General features: G+C 39.9%; 2 protein-coding genes across 3 annotated transcripts; one reads left to right on the top strand and one right to left on the bottom strand.

Moving 5' to 3' along the window:
• The first annotated feature begins 1,491 nt into the window (after positions 1-1,491).
• Positions 1,492-21,150, top strand: LOC116601243 (trichohyalin). Of its 2 annotated transcripts, XM_048734414.1 has the most exons (18): positions 1,492-1,743; positions 2,783-2,824; positions 3,858-3,899; positions 3,933-4,056; positions 4,523-4,631; positions 5,254-5,351; positions 5,772-5,851; positions 6,304-6,412; positions 6,549-6,646; positions 9,187-9,220; positions 10,066-10,106; positions 10,391-10,491; positions 10,936-11,063; positions 11,974-12,129; positions 13,476-13,625; positions 18,823-18,900; positions 20,010-20,102; positions 20,386-21,150. In XM_048734414.1, exons 1-18 carry the CDS (start codon positions 1,598-1,600, stop codon positions 20,446-20,448), a joined length of 1,692 nt encoding a protein of 563 aa, XP_048590371.1. In that variant the 5' UTR covers positions 1,492-1,597; the 3' UTR covers positions 20,449-21,150. The 2 variants fall into 2 exon arrangements, with proteins under 2 accessions (XP_048590371.1, XP_048590370.1); XM_048734413.1 differs by having other exon boundaries at positions 1,493-1,743; positions 3,858-4,056.
• Positions 13,967-18,284, bottom strand: LOC116601244. Its single transcript, XM_048734415.1, has 4 exons — positions 18,041-18,284; positions 15,577-16,377; positions 15,220-15,361; positions 13,967-14,419 (listed from the first exon to the last, which is right to left on the bottom strand). Exons 1-4 carry the CDS (start codon positions 18,111-18,113, stop codon positions 14,104-14,106), a joined length of 1,332 nt encoding a protein of 443 aa, XP_048590372.1. The 5' UTR covers positions 18,114-18,284; the 3' UTR covers positions 13,967-14,103.
• Positions 21,151-21,408: the final 258 nt, after the last annotated feature.

Genomic DNA, 21,408 nt, shown 5'->3' with positions numbered 1-21,408 from the left:
CAGTCCCCCCCCATTAAAAGTAATTTTAGTTACAAGAAGACTCAGCAATGCCACGTTAGTTTAGCGTTGCGGGCGTTGGCTCGGACCACAATAACCCGGGTTCGATTCCCAGTAGTAGCGCTTTTTTTTATTGTTATTGTTATTTTTTTTAATGATAATAACCTGATAATAAATTATACTGTTCTTGGTGTGTCATGACGTGTAAAAGAAAAAAAAAGGTATAAGGAAATTTTTATATACTGTAAAACCGGCCTCAGGGATTTCTTCTAGTATTTATTGATTAAAACATTCTGGAATAGATCAATGATTACAGTATAAGCTAAATTACGGACACATTCTTGCACATTCCGATCATACTTTCAAAACGATACAGATTTACATAACGAAACTTACAAGCAATGGAATTTACACTTGATTTGGAACTACTACTAGATAGAACACACAAATCTTGCATTGTAAAGCTGATATGAATTGATCATGGTACCTGAAGGGTGGATCCTGCGCGGTCTTGACTTAAACTTGATTCTGCTCTGAACTCGTGTTCTCCTCGTACACTTTGTTGAATCTAACTAACTGATCTCCATTTACAGGATGCCTTTTAAACAATAATTATTAACGTCCGTTAATCAAACTAAGTTATATCTTGATTCGCTAAGCAAACAAAACAATGTTCGAAATGCTATCTACAACGATGACGTCGGCATACTTTTTTTAAAGATGACGTCACGCATCACGTGACAATATCTTGGCACCGCCCTCGAAACATACATGTCATCTGCCAAGTGTGGTTGTTATTAGGAAATTTTCTCTGACCCAAGGCTAGCATGATGACAGTAGAGAGTTGTTCTCTATTTGTTTAAAAAACATCAGCGTATTATAGATGTCAGGCCCCGAGAGGTTTTCTTTTTACAACACACGTAAAAAAAGTACTGCCTAGAGGGGGAACTCTCCCTAAGATGTCTCGTATGCTAGTCCTAGGGTATAAAATTCGCGCCAAGTGCTATCTCTTAGGTATTCTGGAAATCTGCCATCAATTTATAGGGTGTCTACCAGGGGACCCCGACCCCAAAAAATACAAATCACACTTCCTTTTACAGTTTGTAAGACTTTAAATACAAGCCCGTTAATAAAACTCATATATACATTTTTGGGGGGAGACAACTTAAAAAAAACAGCGCTGACGTGTATATTTTTATTTTATTCAGCTTTTCTATGTTTTTTTCTATTACGCTTTTAAACAAAGAGAAAATTCGGTATAATCAGAACGATATTGAATAAAGTGAATACCCCCCACCCCTCTCAAGGAATTTCTATGATTTTCTATACCTCGTTTTAGAAAGCAAATATTATTGAAAGCCTTCATATTTTGAGTATTCAAAAATTATCAACAACAAAAAACTAAATTGAACCGTTTAGAAGTCACTTTTATACCGTATCAAAATGTCGGCGATTGTCTTGAGAACAATGAGGTTTCAGTCGGGAGAGAGAGTTTCCATGGCAACAGACAGTGCCTTGCTCTCGCTTTGGAACGTATGGAAACATCGAAGTCAAACCAGCCAGGGATTTCGAACAAATAATCGCACCAAATGCTTCCAGAATGGTGCTTCCATTCGACAGACAGCCTCTGCTACATAAGAGGTATGCGAATTTAGCGATATCGGTAAACGAAAAGCCAGCGAGCTCAACAAAGTCACCAACCCAACACGACGAGGCGACCGGCGATGAATACGCAAACTTTCTCAGGTATTGTAATTATTGTCTGTATAACCCGTTCCAATTTACCCTGCTAAATGCCATAAATACCAACAGAATTCCTGTATGTCCTAAGCTCTAAAGCCGCGATATTTATTACGATCGCATTGACACTAGGAGTTTTTTAAGTATGAAAATTAATATACCAAAAGTCACAACAAGAACGTGCTTTTCTGAAAGCTACCCATTAAACCATAATTAGTCCGCTAGGTAGCGTAGACACGGCTGTATTTTCATCACTGTTTATTCAACCCGGAGATAAGAGACGAGAGTATTTACCGAGTGTTATTAAATTTAGTATTTGCTTCCATTCAGAAAAAAAAACGCTTTTCGAGATCTAACATTTTAATCATGTTCATAGGTCAAATGCTCATTGTCACTTGTAAGGGTGTTTTATGATTGTGAAAATTTAACAAATTCTGGTTAAATATTATAAGTAAAACAAAAAAGTGTCTATAATTCGCATTTATTAATCGATTTGCCCCAGCAAAAATAGCATTAACTCTATGATACATAAAAGCCATTTAACTGTAATGACATAATTTTTCTCCAGAAATTGTTTCTGAATTTTCCTAAAATAAATCATAGCCTCTATAAAACATCCTTAGATACTGCCAAATAAATCAATTTTACTGACGATTTAACTTAGTCAAAAGATATCTTGAAGGTTTTTCTGAGCACAATTTGACTAGCCATATTTTAATTATTCTTATTTATGCAAATTGTTAAAGAATTTGCAATTGTGTTATATCCCATGTTTTACAAGGTTATTCTCTAACTTTCCCTAATTTGCTTTTATATATTTTGCATGGAACCCAAATGATATTATATGTTTTTGAAACCTTTTTTTATCCTCTTTGCCTCTTCTGACTCTTTGTGTTTATTTAGACCTTTGGGCTCCCTGTGGATCTTTAACTACAGGAGCCCCAATTCCTTGTGTATAGTCAAAAGCAGCGGGGCCACTGTCTATTTTGTGTTCATAAAAGGCATTTTATCAACAGATTGTTCATACAGTTTGCTATTATTACAGGTCATTAGCAAGCGGAGAAAGGCAAGATGACGCAATCACCAGGTAGGTAGACTAAATGTCATTTATTACATAGGTCTTCTCTTCCCTTGATCTGATGTGCTGAATAGAGGTACTGGTATGCTTATTTTTTAGGCAAAAAATTGTGTGCGCAATAATTTTTTTATGCTGAAATGTTGATCATGGTAAAGCGAGGCACTTTTTTCAAATTTTTATTATTTGTCTAGTAGGTACTTTAATATTCTAGTAGGTACTTTAATATTCTAGTAGGTACTTTAATATTCTAGTAGGTACTTTAATATTCTAGTAGGTACTTTAATATTCTAGTAGGTACTTTAATATTCTAGTAGGTACTTTAATATTCTAGTAGGTACTTTAATATTCTAGTAGGTACTTTAATATTCTAGTAGGTACTTCAATTCTGCACTTCAGAGTAACAAGGGGCTTGAGGGGGTTCTCTTTGTTCTGTGATTAGACCCAAATTTACCCATTGTGTGTGAGAATATGTCCTAATCACCAATGAAATAGTTAATTTGTTCTTTGTGAATTGTGATTTCAAACCTTGAAATGTGACATGTGACAAAAATATTAATCATTTGGCGACACATTTCTGATTGTGCATTGAGAATTTCTGATAAACTGTCTTTAACGCTGTCATCTGTGATTGCTATACCATCCCTTCACCCCCTGTGCTAATATTGGCCCTAAAGACAAAAATAGTATGTTATACAGTTAAGACTGAAAATATTTTAAAATTATCTAACTATTGTAGTGAGTGGAGTCTGCTCACTGCATGGAGTTTTCCTTTGTTATGTAGTTTATTGTGCAGATAGAAGTGACCAGTACAGTAGTGTAACTAATCATAGAATAACGAAACTTAATGCAATGCTTGATACGCGGATAAATAACAGATTTCCAGGGAAAACTAAACCTCTCAAAACAAGCACAAAGACATCAACAATACATTGTGTGAATACAAAAAGTAATGCTTTTGATTAAGTGTGAAAACCAGAGCTATAGGAGAGCTTCTTGATTAGACAGTATACAGCATTAATCTTGTTAATGAACAATTCCAAAGGCCCATACCAGGGGGAGGCAAGCCAGCGCAAGCATCCTCTCCTAGAGACCAGTCACCCTCCAAGCATCATCCTGGTAGAGACACGTCACCCTCCAAGCATCATCCTGGAAGCTCCATGAAGTCTGATGGTCTGCTGTATGTAACGCTAGTCGCTCAGCAGAATGAGAAGGATCACAAGAAAAAAATGAGAGTAATCGAGGTACTGAGCCACATTATTTACCTTGTACATTTCTTTGGATTTAGGGGGATAGCAAAAGTGGTTTGAAAATGCTCAGTATGTGCTAAAAAAAGCCCATCAAGGTGTTCCTCTTGGCACTAAGCCCCCTGCCCTCTCTAATTAGTGCAGTTTATAATACAACAAAGAAAATGTATTATTTTGGGCTACATTATTTTTGTTTGATGAAACACCAACCCCTTCCAGGATGTACATTAGATACTGCAGTACACAGCTCAACAGAAAGCTGGCAACATCTGTGTGACTTGTACCCACATATGTAGAATTGCCAATGACTGCACACCCCCCCCCCCCCCTAGAAAAAAAAGAAAATAAATCTGGATTCAGAAATAAAAATGAATTAACATCAACAACAACAATATGCCTTTACTGACAAGGATGTTGGTGTGGTAGTTTTGTAATTCTGATGATTATGTACCCTTGTCTCCAGGACCACATGCTACAGCACAAACAAGAAGAGCGGGAGCTCAAGCGCGCTGAGGGTGACATCATCAAGAAACAGCACCATCTCAGGCGTGTCATGCACGAATATGAGAACAGTAAGGAAAACAATTCCTATCATTGGTAGAAGCAGGGTCATGATTTTCTGGCACATGTCCAGGGGGGTCCAATGCAAGCAGTCCAGACCCCACACTACCCTTGAAATTATGTTCTGGTAACCATTGCATAGATTGAGGCTGCTTTTACACTGTATTAGTCAAAAATTTGAACCAAAGCAATGAACTGTACAAATTATCCACATGGCTCACAGAGGTCTGGTACAGTGGCACAGCTTCGAGGTACCAAATGCTGTATGTATCAAATAGTACATGTATAAATCAATTGCTTGATAAAAGATGATATTATAATTTTTAATTTTTTAACGGGTTATTCATTTTTAGTGCTACTCTATGTTAAACCCAGCTACCCCCTCCCCTCTTGAACCACCATCCATTGTCCCCCACTCTTGGTAACACTACACCGCCACTGTATACAGTTGTGCTTATTAAAATGTTACTGCATTGAGGTGCGAGAGAATTTGAATACTGTATTTGAAATTCAAATTATTCATATTAACTGTTATTAATCTTTTTTAATCTTTTGTAGACTGTACCTTTACCATTTATTGCTTCTTTCAATCAACATGTTGAAAACAGCTGTTGTATCATATATTTCTATCAGCTGTGTACAAGAAGAGAAGAGGAGAAGAAGTTAGACTCAGCGAGAACAACAATGATATCGAGAAGATTAAGCAGCAGCATGCGATACAAGAAGACAGGGTATAAGCTTTTGGTGACCTTTCCTTTGTACTGTCAATTCTGTCAATGATGACCACAAGTATGTATTGCATGACCGTCACACATGGTCATGATGATAGTTGATGACCACAAGTATGTGTTGAGTGATCGTCACACATAGTCATGATGATAGTTGATGACCACAAGTATGTATTGCGTGACTGTCACACATGATCATGATGATAGTTAATGACCACAATGATTTAGGGCAAAAGTTTTGAGATTAAATGTAGCATGAATTAGACATCCCTGCTATCAAAGGAAAAATAATAATACCAACAAAAGAAAAAAAATTCTGACCCACTCATTTACCATTCTGTAAGCGCCAGATGGACCCTTGTTGACAAACTTCTTCATCATGGCAAAATCTGACACCAAGAATATGTGTTTCATATGTTGCAGGCAACCAAAGCTCGCATTGAGAGAAACATGTCTGCAACACTCAAGATGAAGGACAAGCAAAGAAAGGCCACACTTGTAAAGTGAGACAAAAACCTCAAAAGACCTGCAAAATCCTGGAGGGTAGGGGTGTGTTAAGACACACCCCCAGGGGAAGGGAGAGAGACAAAAACCTTTCATTCCATACTGCAAAACCCAGGAGGGTAGGGGTGTGTAAAGTGAGACACACCTTCAGGGGAAGGGAGACAGATTTGTGAAGTGAGACACACCCCCAGCAGAAGGGAGGGAGATGTGTAAAGCGAGACACACCTTCAGGGGAAGGGAGAGTGATGTGTAAAGTGAGACACACAGAAACAATTCAAAGAGTTTAAAAAGTCGCTTGCTAAGTTGGGGTGGGGTATCACTGGACCAACCCCTTTTACATGCAGGGTGTGGTCTTTGCTGTTGAGAGAACTGATGCAATCTTGTGCATGGTTTATCTAGAACTTGCATGTACAGTGCATGTGTACTGTATCTTTTTTATTATTTTACTCAGCACATCAACGGAATTCAACTATCACAAAGTCGCCAAGCAGCTACAACTAACAAGAAACGAGGTGGCAAGACTGACGGCAGAGTTTGAAGCAAATCTGAAAAAGAAAGAGGTCAGAAACTTGCTATTGCCTCTATTTCCTTTAAGAAATATGTTTGTTTTTTCACAAATTACTATAACTGTACAATGTTTGCTTGCCACCCCTCACAAAGAGTACATATACTGTAGTTAAGATGTTTTTACTGCAGGATGAGGAGTTTCGTCTGAAGAAGGAACTCGCTGATCTGTCCATATCCCTCAATATGGAAACTCAGAAGAAGAGAACCATGGTCGTCGAGGACCACAAGTATGTATTGCGTGACCACTACACATGGTCAAGATGATAGTTGATGACCACAAGTTTGTATTGCGTGACCGTCACACATGATCATGATGATAGTTGATGACCACAAGTATGTATTGCGTGACCGTCACACATGGTCATGATGATAGTTGACGACCATAAGTATGTATTGCTTGCCGTCACACATGATCATGATGATAGTTGATAACCACAAGTATGTATTGCGTGACCGTCACACATGATCATGATGATAGTTGATGACCATAAATATGTATTGCGTGACCATCACACAAGGTCATGATGATAGTTGATGACCACAAGTACTGTATGTATTGTGTTACCGTCACACATGATCATGATGATAGTTGATGACCACAAGTACTGTATGTATTGTGTTACCAACACACATGATCATGGTGATAGTTGATAACCATAAGTATGTATTGCGTTACCGTCACACATGATCATGATGATAGTTGATGACCATAAGTATGTATTGCGTGACCGTCACACATGATCATGATGATAGTTGATGACCACAAGTTTGTATTGCGTGACCGTCACACATAGTCATGATGATAGTTGATGACCATAAATATGTATTGCGTGACCATCACACATGATCATGATGATAGTTGATGACCACAAGTTTGTATTGCGTGACCATCACACATGATCATGATGATAGTTGATGACCACAAGTATGTATTGCGTGACCGTCACACATAATCATGATGATAGTTGATGACCATAAGTATGTATTGCGTGACCGTCACACAAGGTAATGATGATAGTTGGTAACCACAAGTATGTATTGTGTTACCGTCACACATGATCATGATGATAGTTGATGACCACAAGTATGTATTGCGTGACCGTCACACATGACCATGATGATAGTTGATGACCATAAGTATGTATTGCGTGACCGTCACACAAGGTAATGATGATAGTTGGAAACCACAAGTATGTATTGTGTTACCGTCACACATGATCATGATGATAGTTGATGACCATAAGTATGTATTGCGTGACTGTCACACATGGTCATGATGATAGTTGATGACCATAAGTATGTATTGCGTGACCGTCACACAAGGTAATGATGATAGTTGATAACCATAAGTATGTATTGCATGACCGTCACACATGATCATGATGATAGTTGATGACCACAAGTATGTATTGCGTGACTGTCACACATGGTCATGATGATAGTTGATGACCATAAGTATGTATTGCGTGACCGTCACACATGATCATGATGATAGTTGATGACCATAAATATGTATTGCGTGACCGTCACACAAGGTCATGATGATAGTTGACGACCACAAGTACTGTATGTATTGTGTTACCGTCACACATGATCATGATGATAGTTGATAACCACAAGTACTGTATGTATTGTGTTACCGTCACACATGATCATGATGATAGTTGATAACCACAAGTATGTATTGCGTGACCATCACACATGATCATGATGATAGTTGATAACCATAAGTATGTATTGCGTGACCATCACACATGGTTATGATGATAGTTGACGACCACAAGTATGTATTGCGTTACCGTCACACATGATCATGATGATAGTTGATGACCATAAGTATGTATTGCGTGACCGTCACACAAGGTAATGATGATAGTTGATAACCACAAGTATGTATTGCGTGACCGTCACACATGATCATGATGATAGTTGATAACCATAAGTATGTATTGCGTGACCATCACACATGGTTATGATGATAGTTGACGACCACAAGTATGTATTGCGTGACCGTCACACAAGGTAATGATGATAGTTGGTAACCACAAGTATGTATTGCGTGACCGTCACACATGATCATGATGATAGTTGATGACCATAAATATGTATTGCGTGACCGTCACACAAGGTCATGATGATAGTTGATGACCACAAGTACTGTATGTATTGTGTTACCGTCACACATGATCATGATGATAGTTGATAACCATAAGTACTGTATGTATTGTGTTACCGTCACACATGATCATGATGATAGTTGATAACCACAAGTATGTATTGCGTGACCGTCACACATGATCATGATGATAGTTGATAACCATAAGTATGTATTGCGTGACCATCACACATGGTTGTGATGATAGTTGACGACCACAAGTATGTATTGCGTTACCGTCACACATGATCATGATGATAGTTGATGACCATAAGTATGTATTGCGTGACCGTCACACAAGGTAATGATGATAGTTGATAACCACAAGTATGTATTGCGTGACCGTCACACATGATCATGATGATAGTTGATAACCATAAGTATGTATTGCGTGACCATCACACATGGTTATGATGATAGTTGATGACCATAAGTATGTATTGCGTGACCGTCACACATGGTCATGATGATAGTTGATGACCACAAGTATGTATTGCGTGACCGTCACGCGAGGGAAATTAAAATATGCAAAAATGGATGTTTTAGGGCGTAGTCAATGTAACCAAAACTACACCCGTAAATGTCATCTGCCATCAAATGTCTTTGTTTTAGATATAAAAAAGATACAACACAACGGGACATTCAGGTTGGTTTTATTTATTGGTATTTTGTATCGTGTTTGATAGCCTACAATGAATTGTGTAAAACATCAACATTATCCTTTTCTGCGCTAAAAAGACCTTTCGCGGTTAAAATTAACCGCGTGGTTTTCCACAAAAGAGTGGCTCAAACGGTCGTGCGCGTTTCTTCTTTCTGCCAAAAGCAAGTACATAAGCAACCGACAGAACAGCAATATTTCGTAATATTTCATAGCATTCCCGCCAAAAAACTAGCCCGTTTGAGTCTCTCTTTGGTGTTAAACCAGAGGCCTCCAAAGTATTTTATTTCTAAGCCACGAAAAAGGCCTATTACCTTTCTAGTGTGTCGCCCACTACCTTGACCACACAAATAACATTAGCCGATAGGTGACTTGTAGAATTACTATTGGAAGATGATAATCTTATGGAGTTTATCGTCGTCCTTTGCTATGAATTAGCAAATACTAGCAATCAATAAAGTCCTGGCTTAACTAGGCGACATTTCGGGCGCGACGTGTCTCCTGTTTCCTAGCTGCTACAAGATTTGTTGCGCGCTACAATGTCCCTCTGTTTGGCTAAAATAAGAGACATGCATGTCGCGCTAGCCTATGTCGCGCTAGCCTGGCTAAAATAAGAGACATGCATGTCGCGCTAGCCTATGCCCATTCTTACATTTTGTGCTCGGCAAAGGAAGGCGCATATTAGCGTGGCGAAGTTAGGTGCTAAAATGAGCATTTACGGTACTTGAAGATGTGGTGATATGGCGTTCGTAGTTTAAAAAATAGTTTTTAAGTAAGGATTTGCCTCGTCCTTGGCTGTACAGCGATATGTCTTTTTTTTTTTTCATCTTCAGGAGGAAAGGAGAAGATACGGTAATTTGGAAGACAAACTTAAGTAAGTGTTTTAATTAACTTTATCACTAAAATGCTCCTAAGTGCCGTCAACACGAGCAAAGTTTCTTTGGCAATTTTTCATTGACAATGTTTTTCTCTCCCGTGAGGGGATAAGAAGCCAGTCCTTACATCTTTTTCTTTGACAAAAATTCAAATACCTGAGTCCTGATTTTGACCCCTCAAAATACCATGAGCATCCCTATCAGGTGGAAACCATCCCTCTCCTACTCCCGACCTTGCCTTTTGAGTGGAGTAGGTGTAATGTTACTGGTTGATTTGTTTCAGGCAGCAAAGCGGTCAAGGTGTTAAACACGAGTATACCAAGCGCCGGCTCAGCAGAGACCTCATCAACACCAAGGACTCACTCTCCTTGAAGGGCAGGGAAGGTACGGTGGACTCTTACCTTATTAACGCCTGAAATTATATTTCCCCGTAGGGTCAGTTTACTTACCTGATGTACATGGTAGATGTAGTTATCCGAACTTCTCTGCAGGTTGATATGAGTAATACACTGCTTTTTTTTTACAAGAACCTTTTTTATAAGAACGTTTGGCCTGATATTTCACCAAATTTTAAGAACATGCTAAGAAAATGCCGAGGCTCAGATAGCAGCAACATATTGTTTTGTGCTGGCGTTCTAATGTAGAATCAAATGGTATTCATAATAACAACCTATTGTAATTGATCATTTGTGTAATTCTTTTCAAATACTTCGTCGGGTTTTTAAGAACGGCCCAGCCTCAACTAAAAAATTACTCCATTTCGGAAAAATTAACCCCTTCTTCCATTAATCAACACTCCTTCCTAGATCTAAAAATTACCTTTTCCAGAGGGTCGTAAGATGACAGATGTCACCCGGCGCCTGCAGCACAACTCAACAAGTCAGCGGCAAGCCAAACTAGCGGCGGAATACCTAGAGCTTGACCGACAGGGCAAAGAAATTGAGGAGAGAGGCCAGGTGAGTAGGCCTGGTACCAAGACTCATTACAGCCTGCGAAGGCCTGGTACCAAGGCTCTTTGCGCGTGTCTGTCGCGTGACTACTAGGCATTACACGTTGCGTGACCACTAGACGTTACCTTTTGCGTGACCTCTAGGCATCACACGTTGTGGGACCACTAGACGTTACATGTTGCGTGACTACTAGGCATCACACGTTGCGTGGCCACTAGACGTTACACGTTGCGTGATTACTAGACGTTACACATTGCGTGACTAAGTAGGCGCTACACGTTGCGTGATCACTAGGCATCACACGTTGCGTGACTACTTGGTGTTACACATTACATGACCTCTAGAAGTCACATAACCTAAGTATCAGGCCCTCCTATGTTTCTATCGCGCCGGCGAAAAACAAGACAATGGCCTGATACAAGTACTGTTCAAATCGCATAATCTCATGCCGGATTCTGGCATGGCTCCAGATTGGTCAAATGAACAAAGGGTATTCGAATGGGACGCGCTGATTGGTTCAGTAGTGATGTCTGGATCTGCAGTCATATCGTAAATCTCCTGAGCCGTGAACTATCTTTGCGTTTCAAATCATTTAGCGAACCTGGGTTCGTCGTTACTAAAATTATTACCCTTGCAGATACACCAATGCAGTTTTGTTTTACATAAATGCTGTTTATATTTTGATTTGGGCATTTGATTGTGCCACCCTGCGGGACGTATTTTGACAGTGGCCTGAAAAGGGGCGGCAGGCGTCGCGTCTAGTATTTGTGTCAGGCGTACTTTTATTTTTCCTCTCCGACTTTTGAAAAATAAAAATCGCCTGCTACTCAGGCTAGAAGTCACACGTTGTGTCACATGTTGCTGTCTTTGTTAATTGTTCCTGTTTTAACCATCTCCATGATCCTGTTTGTTGTAGTTCGCCGAAGCCCGCCGTAACCACATGCTAGACCAGGTGACAACTCAGCGGAAACATCAGAACACACAAGCCATGACGGAGTGGAAAAAGAGATTCCTGGACAAAGAGAACGAGGCGAGCCGACGGGCACACGAGGATAACGTCCGGCATTTACAGGTTAGTGTTCGGCACTTAGATGATAACTTCCGACATTTACAGGTTAGTGTTCGGCATTTAGATGATAACGTCCGGCATTTACAGGTTAGTGTTCGGCACTTAGATGATAACTTCCGACATTTACAGGTTAGTGTTCGGCATTTAGACGATAACGTCCGGCATTTACAGGTTAGTGTCCGGCATTTAGATGATAACGGCATTTACAGGTTAGTGTCCGGCATTTAGATGATAACGTCCGGCATTTACAGGTTAGTGTCCGGCATTTAGATGATAACGTCCGGCATTTACAGGTTAGTTTCCGGCATTTAGATGATAACGTCTGGCATTTACAGGTTAGTGTCCGGCATTTAGATGATAACGTCCGGCATTTAGAGGTTAGTGTCCGACATTTAGATGATAACGTCCGGCATTTACAGGTTAGTGTTCGGCATTTAGATGATAACGTCCGGCATTTACAGGTTAGTGTCCGGCATTTAGATGATAACGTCCGGCATTTACAGGTTAGTGTCCGGCATTTAGATGATAACGGCATTTACAGGTTAGTGTCCGGCATTTAGATGATAACGTATGGCATTACAGGTTAGTGTCCGGCATTTAGATGATAACGTCCGACATTTACAGGTTAGTGTCCGGCATTTAGATGATAACGTCCGGCATTTACAGGTTAGTGTCCGGCATTTAGATGATAACGTCCGGCATTTACAGGTTAGTGTCCGGCATTTAGATGATAACGTCCGGCATTTACAGGTTAGTGTCCAGCATTTAGATGATAACGTCCGGCATTTACAGGTTAGTGTCCGGCATTTAGATGATAACGTCCGGCATTTACAAGTTAATGTTCGGCATTTAGATGATAACGTCCGGCATTTACAGGTTAGTGTCCGGCATTTAGATGATAACGGCATTTACAGGTTAGTGTTCGGCATTTAGATGATAACGGCATTTACAGGTTAGTGTTCGGCATTTAGATGATAACGGCATTTACAGGTTAGTGTCCGGCATTTAGATGATAACGTCCGGCATTTAGATGATAATTTCCGGCATTTACTAAACAGGTCGACTCATTCGCCAAATCTAATAATTTGGATTGGGTACATGAACAGTTTAACGTCTGAACATATTTTACTAGCAAGCTATTGAGCGCGACTCATTTAATAAGATTTCTGATTCAACGTTTAACCTAATGTATTTGTGTTGATAAAAATAAACAACTAGATTCGGCACGGCAGGAGCGCGACGTATGAATGAGGCCACATATTCATTAGCGCCCTATGTTTGTGTGTGCCTAATTTTAGACCATAAACTAGAAGAGAGGATGCAAATCATCTTTTTTGTTCATTTGGCAGAAAATTGTGTCAAAGCTTGAGGAGTCTGAGCATGCGCTCTACAACCGAGTGCGCGCGGCGGAAATGCAGCGACGGAAGCAGGAGCAAATCGTTACCAGGCTCTCCACGGACTTCGACATGCTGCGACGCGACAACGCCAGGAAGATCAAGGTAAAAACACCATTAGCCAATCAGAACAAGGCACTGGTACAACTAACCAATCAGAACAAGGCATTGACTAAGCTTACCAATCAGAACATTGATAAGGCTAACCAATCAAAACAAGGCATTGACACAACTATCCAATCAGAATCAGACACTGATTCAACTAACCAATCAGAATAAGACATTGATAGAGCTAACCAATCAGAACAAGGCATTAACGCAGCCAATCAGAACATTTCATTGACTGACCAATGAGAACAAGGTGGGACAAGTTCACGCAGTCTCACATAGAAGAAACATGCAAATAAAAAAGGCCATTGTGTTTTAAGAAAATTCAAGAAATTTTATTTTTCGTGTAAGATTTCTAATTGCTTTAATTTTTTCTGGCTTAAAGGATTTATTTGAAAACTTTAAAAGAGATACCGTTTCTGTAACAATGTCATAGATAGTCATAGAATAATGAATAAAAGAAAGTTGCCTGGAATTACTCCAAGTATGCGAGAGCCTCTTGCCATAATTCTGAAGCCTTGTGCCGAGCCTTGCTGTAATACTCAGTCAAGGTATCTTCCATTGTGTTGTGACATGCTTCGGCAATCATGCGCGAATTATTCCAAGTAGACACCAAGTGGTGTTTTAGTTGTCGGAGCTTGGGGTATGTGAAACGGCGAAACTCCTTACCAGAGAACGTGAAGTTGACTTCCACAAACGCGTCATAACCCAGGATGGCAATAACGAGCTCTTTAGCGAGCTCACGGCAAAACTGAGTAAACGTCAAACTCCGAGCGCGGCGTCTTCTTTGCCTGAAAAAAGCAAAGGGGAAAATAACATTTAAATGGTACATTTTGTTTAACCTTCTAGTACCCATGAAAACATGTTGGTTTACATAACATAAGGAACCTTTATGCAAAAATACAATTTTACCGAAGTTAACCAGACCTTATCTTGGGAAAACTTGCTATTTTTTTGCTCTGTCTACAAAGACACTAGTATAATACGTCTCTCCACAAAAAGGTGTATAACTCACCACAAAAAGGTGTATAACTCACCACATATTATGTTTAACAGTTGTTGAACATTTTTTTTATTAAAGAATGTCGATCAATCACTCCTTTGTTATATAATTGAAATATTAACGCTTCATTTGCAAGGAAACTAGATAACAATCTACAAATGAAGTTTTGGTACATTGACGATATTGGATTAAAAATATCGCGGTTACTCGTGAATAAGCCGGTGGAAATCGATGCTTTGGGTGAAACCCCATTGAGCGGGAGCATTTAAGCCGCATTATCACCAGTTTACATCCGGAGGTCCGACGGAAACCTCAACCGTTAAAAGACAAAAGAATCTATTAGTATCAGAGATATTTAACAGGCCATCAGCTCTAAATTATCAATCACATCCTCAAAGAAACTTCCAATAGACACACTGCTTTAAATATTTTGAAATATTTTTCGCGTTTTCCGTTAAAAATCTTCGGATATTGTTACCCAATCGACCGGAAGTAAATTAGTGACAGTACGGCTTCAAATGGCGGCGTGATTAGCCTTCTTTAAGATAATAATCAATTACTCTAATGGCGTTCAGTGCGCCCTCGTACCTTCTCGAAAATCCTCGGGGGCTGTTGTACCATCGTCGGATCAGCACCCCACCGACCACGCCCATGATCAAGGACATCAGCGCCTTGCTGAGAAGGACTGGGTCGGTGCAGAAGTCGCTTAGCTGTACGCGCGGAGAGAGTTCTGGGTAGAAATACGTTATTGCTTTGAGTTTGTCGTAATTCAAAATTGAGGCCGAATTAATTGTTTTTTCTCTTAGAGATAAGCATAAGACGAAATTTATATCCGTCTTTCGCTCTTTTTTGCGCAGCGTTTAGTCAAGCTTGGTACAATAGACGGTTTATGTTATTGCTCTTTTGTATCACACATCACCGCACGTCAATAGTCTTCTCCGTTACCTGTTAGTTGACGCATGCGCAGTCCTTGTCTAAAGTGCTCGTCGATGTCGCTAATTCCCTGGTGCTTTGTAACCGCGCCTGGTGTTTCTGGTTTCTGGATTTCATGTTTTGCCTCCACTCGTACTCTGCGGCGCTGTTTGACGTCCTTCCAAGACACCGCACTATGAGGGCCCTCGGGGCTCAACACAGGCTCATCATCCATAGGGTGCGCCACGGACACGGTGCTATTAGGACCCTCGGGACTCAACACAGGGCCATCCTCCACAGGGTGCGCCACGGACACGGTGCTATTAGGACCCTCGGGACTCAACACAGGGCCATCCTCCACAGGGTGCGCCACGGACACGGTGCTATTAGGACCCTCGGGACTCAACACAGGGCCATCCTCCACAGGGTGCGCCACGGACACGGTGCTATTAGGACCCTCGGGGCTCAACACACCTTTGTGGTATCTTATGGCATTAGTCCCCTTTCGACTTCTTATGTCCTTTGTGTGATAAGTTCTAGGCATGACGACGCTAGTCGTGTAGTTATATAGCGATTCATCGTTGTTTGTCGGGTGATTATCTTGCGATATATCGCTGTATGTCGGATGATTATCTTGCGGTATATCGCTGAATGTCGGATGAGGAGTGATGCCATTCGTCGTAAGATTTTTGATGATTTCAAGTATCGTATGTTGTCGTGTTATGTCTTTATTTGTCGTATGGTGTCGTGAAAGGTCTTCGCCCGGGTCTTGGTCAAAGCATTTCTGTGCGTCATGAAACGCATCCAAGCTTGCTCTGTTCTCACCAATCAATTCTGTAAAGACGAGTTCACATTTCAATTTAAAGCAGACATACTTTTTGTCATGAAACTATGTGTTTCTATATCCGCTGAAAGCCCTTAAAGAATTTCCAAACAAAAAAAAACAGTAATTTCCTGTTTGTAAGGACTTCGATTTTCAGGCTGAGAAGTTTCTATTAATCAGGTACGTTTTGAAAAATCAGACTGTTTGGTTTTTAACTTTTTTTTACATACACCAAACAATACCGGCTTTAGTCAGAATGCTTGCTGACTTTAACAATAACAATCAGTGCTGAACAAAACATATATTGTATTATAGCCAAATTCGTTGTTTCGCGACCTGCCAGAATCCAAAATTCCTTTCTTCGTTTGGGAATAGCGCGTAGTCAAACCAAACAATCAAAACCAGACAAACCGCCCCCAAAGCTTGTGTCTGACTACGCGCTATTCCCAAACGAAACATGGATTTTGGATTGGCCGAGGTCGCGCAACATCAAATATGGCTGTAAGCTACAGAATACAATGCTCTAAACATTCTTACTCGTTATCAACCCCAAACAAATGTCTTCTGATGTTATATTTTAAAGGTTTCAAATACGTTATATTCGGAATTTTGTCACATAACATTTGCGTTCTTTCAAATAAGAACCTATTTTTTCCTACCAGGCTAATTAGGCTCTAATAAAAGAGCGGTAACAATGCCAAATTTCAGCCTGGAGGTTCTTAATCTCTAGGTTTTTATACGCGGGTGTTTACTGTATAGCGATATATCGATTAAATATATGTACTAAAGTACAATATTGTTAATAATACTCTGATGTACAAGAAGGTTTATTAATTGAATGGTTATCACCATTTATTATTATGGTTATCACCATTTATTATTATGGTTATCACCATTTATTATCTTGGCACCGGGGGGACTCTCCATAAGTGTAGACTGGGGAGGACGTCCTATCTTTTATGTTATAAGGTTCTACCAACTGCTATCCCTTAGGGGCAGTAGGGGGTGTTTTAAATTTTCCGCTTCTGCTATCACTGAGGGGGTCTCACGCTAGCGGATCATCACGTTCTAATAATAACTGGACATGAAAGTTTTCATAAACGAGATGTGATCCATGGTGGCGTCTTAAGGTGCGCAATTTTAGGACCGGTATTCTGGTACTTGGATCTTTGCGTAGAGAGGAGAATTTGCGAAACAGAACGCAACCGTGCGCACCGAATGTCCAAGCGCGCCATACGCGAGTGTGCACGCGCGCCTCTAGTTTGACCGTTTCTCACAACAATAAAATATATGCACCAAGAGGAACCTCGAAAAGTCTGTAAATCCCATCTTTTAATTGCTTTAATTTATGTACAGGAATACTCTCTCAGATCGTGTAACGCTGCGACTGTTTCTTACCATAATTGATTTGCTAGTCAGAATAATGGTGAATAAATGGAGTTCTAAAGGATTTCTTCTTAAAAATGCTCATGACAAAGGACCGACCGGGTTAAAAATACGTTTTTACATATATATATTAGAGTGAGAAATAATAGCTTTAAAAGATAAACCTCTTGTGTTGTCCAGAATTTAAAGAAAAATACACTGCAATACAATACACGAGAAACACTGCAAATAATTGATAAATAGACGTCTACTTATCATCCATAATTGTACAAAACCTAACAATCTTACCATTTTCCGCGACAGCACATTGAACCCCGCCGATCGATATCAAGATTCCTAGAAAAATCCATTTGCCGACCATCCAGGACGGCGTTAGGCAGGCCGACAGCGTACGGCGCTGTCGATGTACTTTGTTCACGTCTTGCCTTAAACGATGTTACTACAAGAGAGATATTCCGTGTATTTTCGTGGCTGCTAACGCATTTTGCTAAGGGTGTGTACAGTGTGTGTCGGTTGTGATAATAGATGATGAATTAGAATGCATTTTGTGCTGTGACGATTTGCGCGCGAGGACGCGCAAGCCGCTGACCATAGTAACAACATTTGCGCGCGCATACTATGTTTTTCTCCACAAAATGCAGTTGTCTTGTAAAGCATGATATATAAGTATATTTCTAATTATTATCTAATTCGCCAAATATGCGCTTTTATTATGTAAAATAACCGGGGTTTCGACATACTTGCTGTTAAAAGAAATTAAGACCGGTTTATACGACATTGCCAAAACCCTTTGCGAAATGTAAATCGGCTTTTTCGTATCCAATTTTACTGGTCTTGCGCGCCACTGATCTGCTCTCGAATTCTCTTTAATAAAACACCTCGGTTTTCAAAACGCTATAAAGGCATTTTAAACAATATTGTTATATTGTGAAAATGATATGGTTATAATATAGAAATGATATGGTAATAAAATAAAAACGATATGGTAATGATGTGATAATGATATGGTAATGAGGCGGTAATGATATGCGAGCAATATGGTAATGACCTTGTTTGCTTGTCCGCTACAGGAGACGGCTGTGCAGTGTCACAAAAAGGAAGTGGAAATTGAACAAAAATTGCTGCGAGAGAAAGCCGAGCTTAACAAGGTAGATAAATACCCCTCCCTCTTCCTTCGAAATACGGTTTTAGAGGAAATTTGTGGGAGTTTAAATCACAATTTTTCCTTCTGTAATATGTTTTATTGTTGCCCCCTCCTCCCTGCGGGAAATCATGGTTCCTCAACTCCAAGTCATTAAAACGTGATTTTGCATTTGTCAGCCACCCATAGATTTTTATCTTTAGTAGCTATTTTTAGCTAAAGTTTAGACGCCATGCTTTGCCCTTTTAAATGTAAATGCATGCAAATGAAGATGAAACAATCGATTATACTCATTTGCATGCATTTACATTTAAAACGGTACATGGAAAGAAAAGCATCTAAACTGTAAACTGTACACTTTTATGGGTTTCATACAATGGATGTCATACATTAACACTGACTGGGATTTCATTCAATCAATGTCATACCTTAACACTGACTGGGATTTCATTCAATCAATGTCATACCTTAACACCGACTGGGATTTCATTCAATCAATGTCATACCTTAACACTGACTGGGATTTCATTCAATCAATGTCATACCTTAACACCGACTGGGATTTCATTCAATCAATGTCATACCTTAACACTGACTGGGATTTCATTCAATCAATGTCATACCTTAACACCGACTGGGATTTCATTCAATCAATGTCATACCTTAACACTGACTGGCATTTCATTCAATCAATGTCATACCTTAACACTGACTGGGATTTCATTCAATCAATGTCATACCTTAACACTGACTGGGATTTCATTCAATCAATGTCATACCTTAACGCTGACTAGGAATTCATCTCAAGGAATGTCATACCTTAAAATTGACTGGGATTTCATTCAATCAATGTCATACCTTAACACTGACTTGGATTTCATTCAATCAATGTCATACCTTAACGCTGACTAGGAATTCATTCAATGAATGTCATACCTTAACATTGACTGGGATTTCATTCAATCAAAGTCATACCTTAACATTGACTGGGATTTCATTCAATCAATGTCATACCTTAACACTGACTGGGATTTCATTCAATGAATGTCATACCTTAACACTGACTGGGATTTCATTCAATCAATGTCATACCTTAACACAGATTTCATTCTTTAGTTGCTTAGCCAGCGTGAGGAAGCCATTCAAGTGCTAAATTTTCAGCGCGGGAAACTTTCCAGTGACAAGTACATGCTGTCCGAGGAGGAACGGGTACGAATAATATTAACATAATAGATTCATGTGTTTATACTTGCGCCCAGAGCCTCGCACCGTGGTAGGTCATTCATATATGATGTCCATAACCTTAACCCTAACCATTACTATAGAGAACCATGTTTGAACGATCTACGTGCATCGTTATTAATAAGCCAAGCCGCTGACCGACAGCGTAATTATCTATACTATTCTTGGTCACCATTATCATTGTCGTCTTTATCACCATCACTATGACAACTGTCAATATGTACTGATCGCTGATTGGTCTTTCTTGCAGGAACACAATCGAATCGCAAGGATTGGTCAGCGGACTGATCAGATAGAGCAGGATGTGTCCTAGCCCCTCCCCCCCGCGGGAATAGCCAAATGCCTGTCATCTGTTAAGAGAGATGTTCGCGGGTTTCCTGTGTTGTCGAGGGAATAGATAAGTCTCCCGCGCAGGCGTCCTTGGTGGGTCTCAGACTGACACTAAGGACGGCCGCGCATGAGACTGGGGAATAGGCAGCAAACGTGTCTCTCACTTCCTCTCTCCCAGGCCCCTGCTCACTGCTTCTTTATCGAGATGTTTACATCGGGGGATAGGCGGAGCTTGCGTTGAGCAAACTGCGCACGCGCGAATTACCTCCCTACAGACGATGATGGTCTTGTCTTGTGAGATTTACTTTGGGGGAGGGGGTGGGGCTGACTGTGTGTTAAGTGCGGATATGATGATTTCAGAGTGTTTTATGCGGTAATCTACTAACAATGCAACTAACCCACAACACTTACAATGTAACACCAAATACACAATTCGGATCTTAGATCTATCCAACAAGTTTTTTCAATATTCAATATTTATGGCTTTACTAAAAAAACTTATTTTTGTAAAAAAAAAAGTTGTTCCCTGCTAGCAGAGGCCTCTTTTCTTTGTATTAGCCCAGCGTAATACAAAGAAAAGAGGCCTCTGCTAGCAGGGAAAACAAGATTAAAAGTGATACTGATAAATGCTTTTTTGCGCCTGTGTTTTATTTTTGAATTGTGGATTTTAGTAAAAACATGTTTTGGAACTGGGCAGGAAACTTGATTTTTGAGGGGCTGATCTTTTTTCTGTTATTTTTTCTCCACATGCACTAAATATTTCTGCTAGGCATGTGATTCAACCCATATTGTAAAATGGACACTAAGAAATGACGTGACGTTTAGGGAAGCAACTTCGAGCCAAATTAAACACGGAAATGGCTGCGCCCGTCACGGAGGAGACCGAAGAAAACTAAAATCTTACAAAGAAAATAAGCCATTCCTGACAGAGAAATTGTCTTGC

The sequence above is a fragment of the Nematostella vectensis genome, chromosome 11, assembly GCF_932526225.1.
Source record: "Nematostella vectensis chromosome 11, jaNemVect1.1, whole genome shotgun sequence".
NCBI lineage: Eukaryota > Metazoa > Cnidaria > Anthozoa > Actiniaria > Edwardsiidae > Nematostella > Nematostella vectensis.
The sequence above is the reverse complement of the archived record's forward strand: the minus strand, read 5'-3'. Positions and strand labels throughout refer to the sequence as shown.

Excerpts from the sequence above, each read along its gene's own strand:
- LOC116601243 (XM_048734413.1), top strand. The coding sequence starts at position 1,598 with ATGGTGCTTCCATTCGACAGACAGCCTCTGCTACATAAGAGGTATGCG. Across the intron at positions 13,626-18,822 it reads ACAACGCCAGGAAGATCAAG|GAGACGGCTGTGCAGTGTCA; the intron begins GTAAAAACACCA and ends TGTCCGCTACAG. Across the intron at positions 20,103-20,385 it reads TGCTGTCCGAGGAGGAACGG|GAACACAATCGAATCGCAAG; the intron begins GTACGAATAATA and ends TCTTTCTTGCAG.
- LOC116601244 (XM_048734415.1), bottom strand. The coding sequence starts at position 18,113 with ATGGTCGGCAAATGGATTTTTCTAGGAATCTTGATATCGATCGGCGGG. Across the intron at positions 16,378-18,040 it reads ATGTGCTGTCGCGGAAAATG|AATTGATTGGTGAGAACAGA; the intron begins GTAAGATTGTTA and ends TCGTCTTTACAG. Across the intron at positions 14,420-15,219 it reads CCCCGAGGATTTTCGAGAAG|GCAAAGAAGACGCCGCGCTC; the intron begins GTACGAGGGCGC and ends TGCTTTTTTCAG.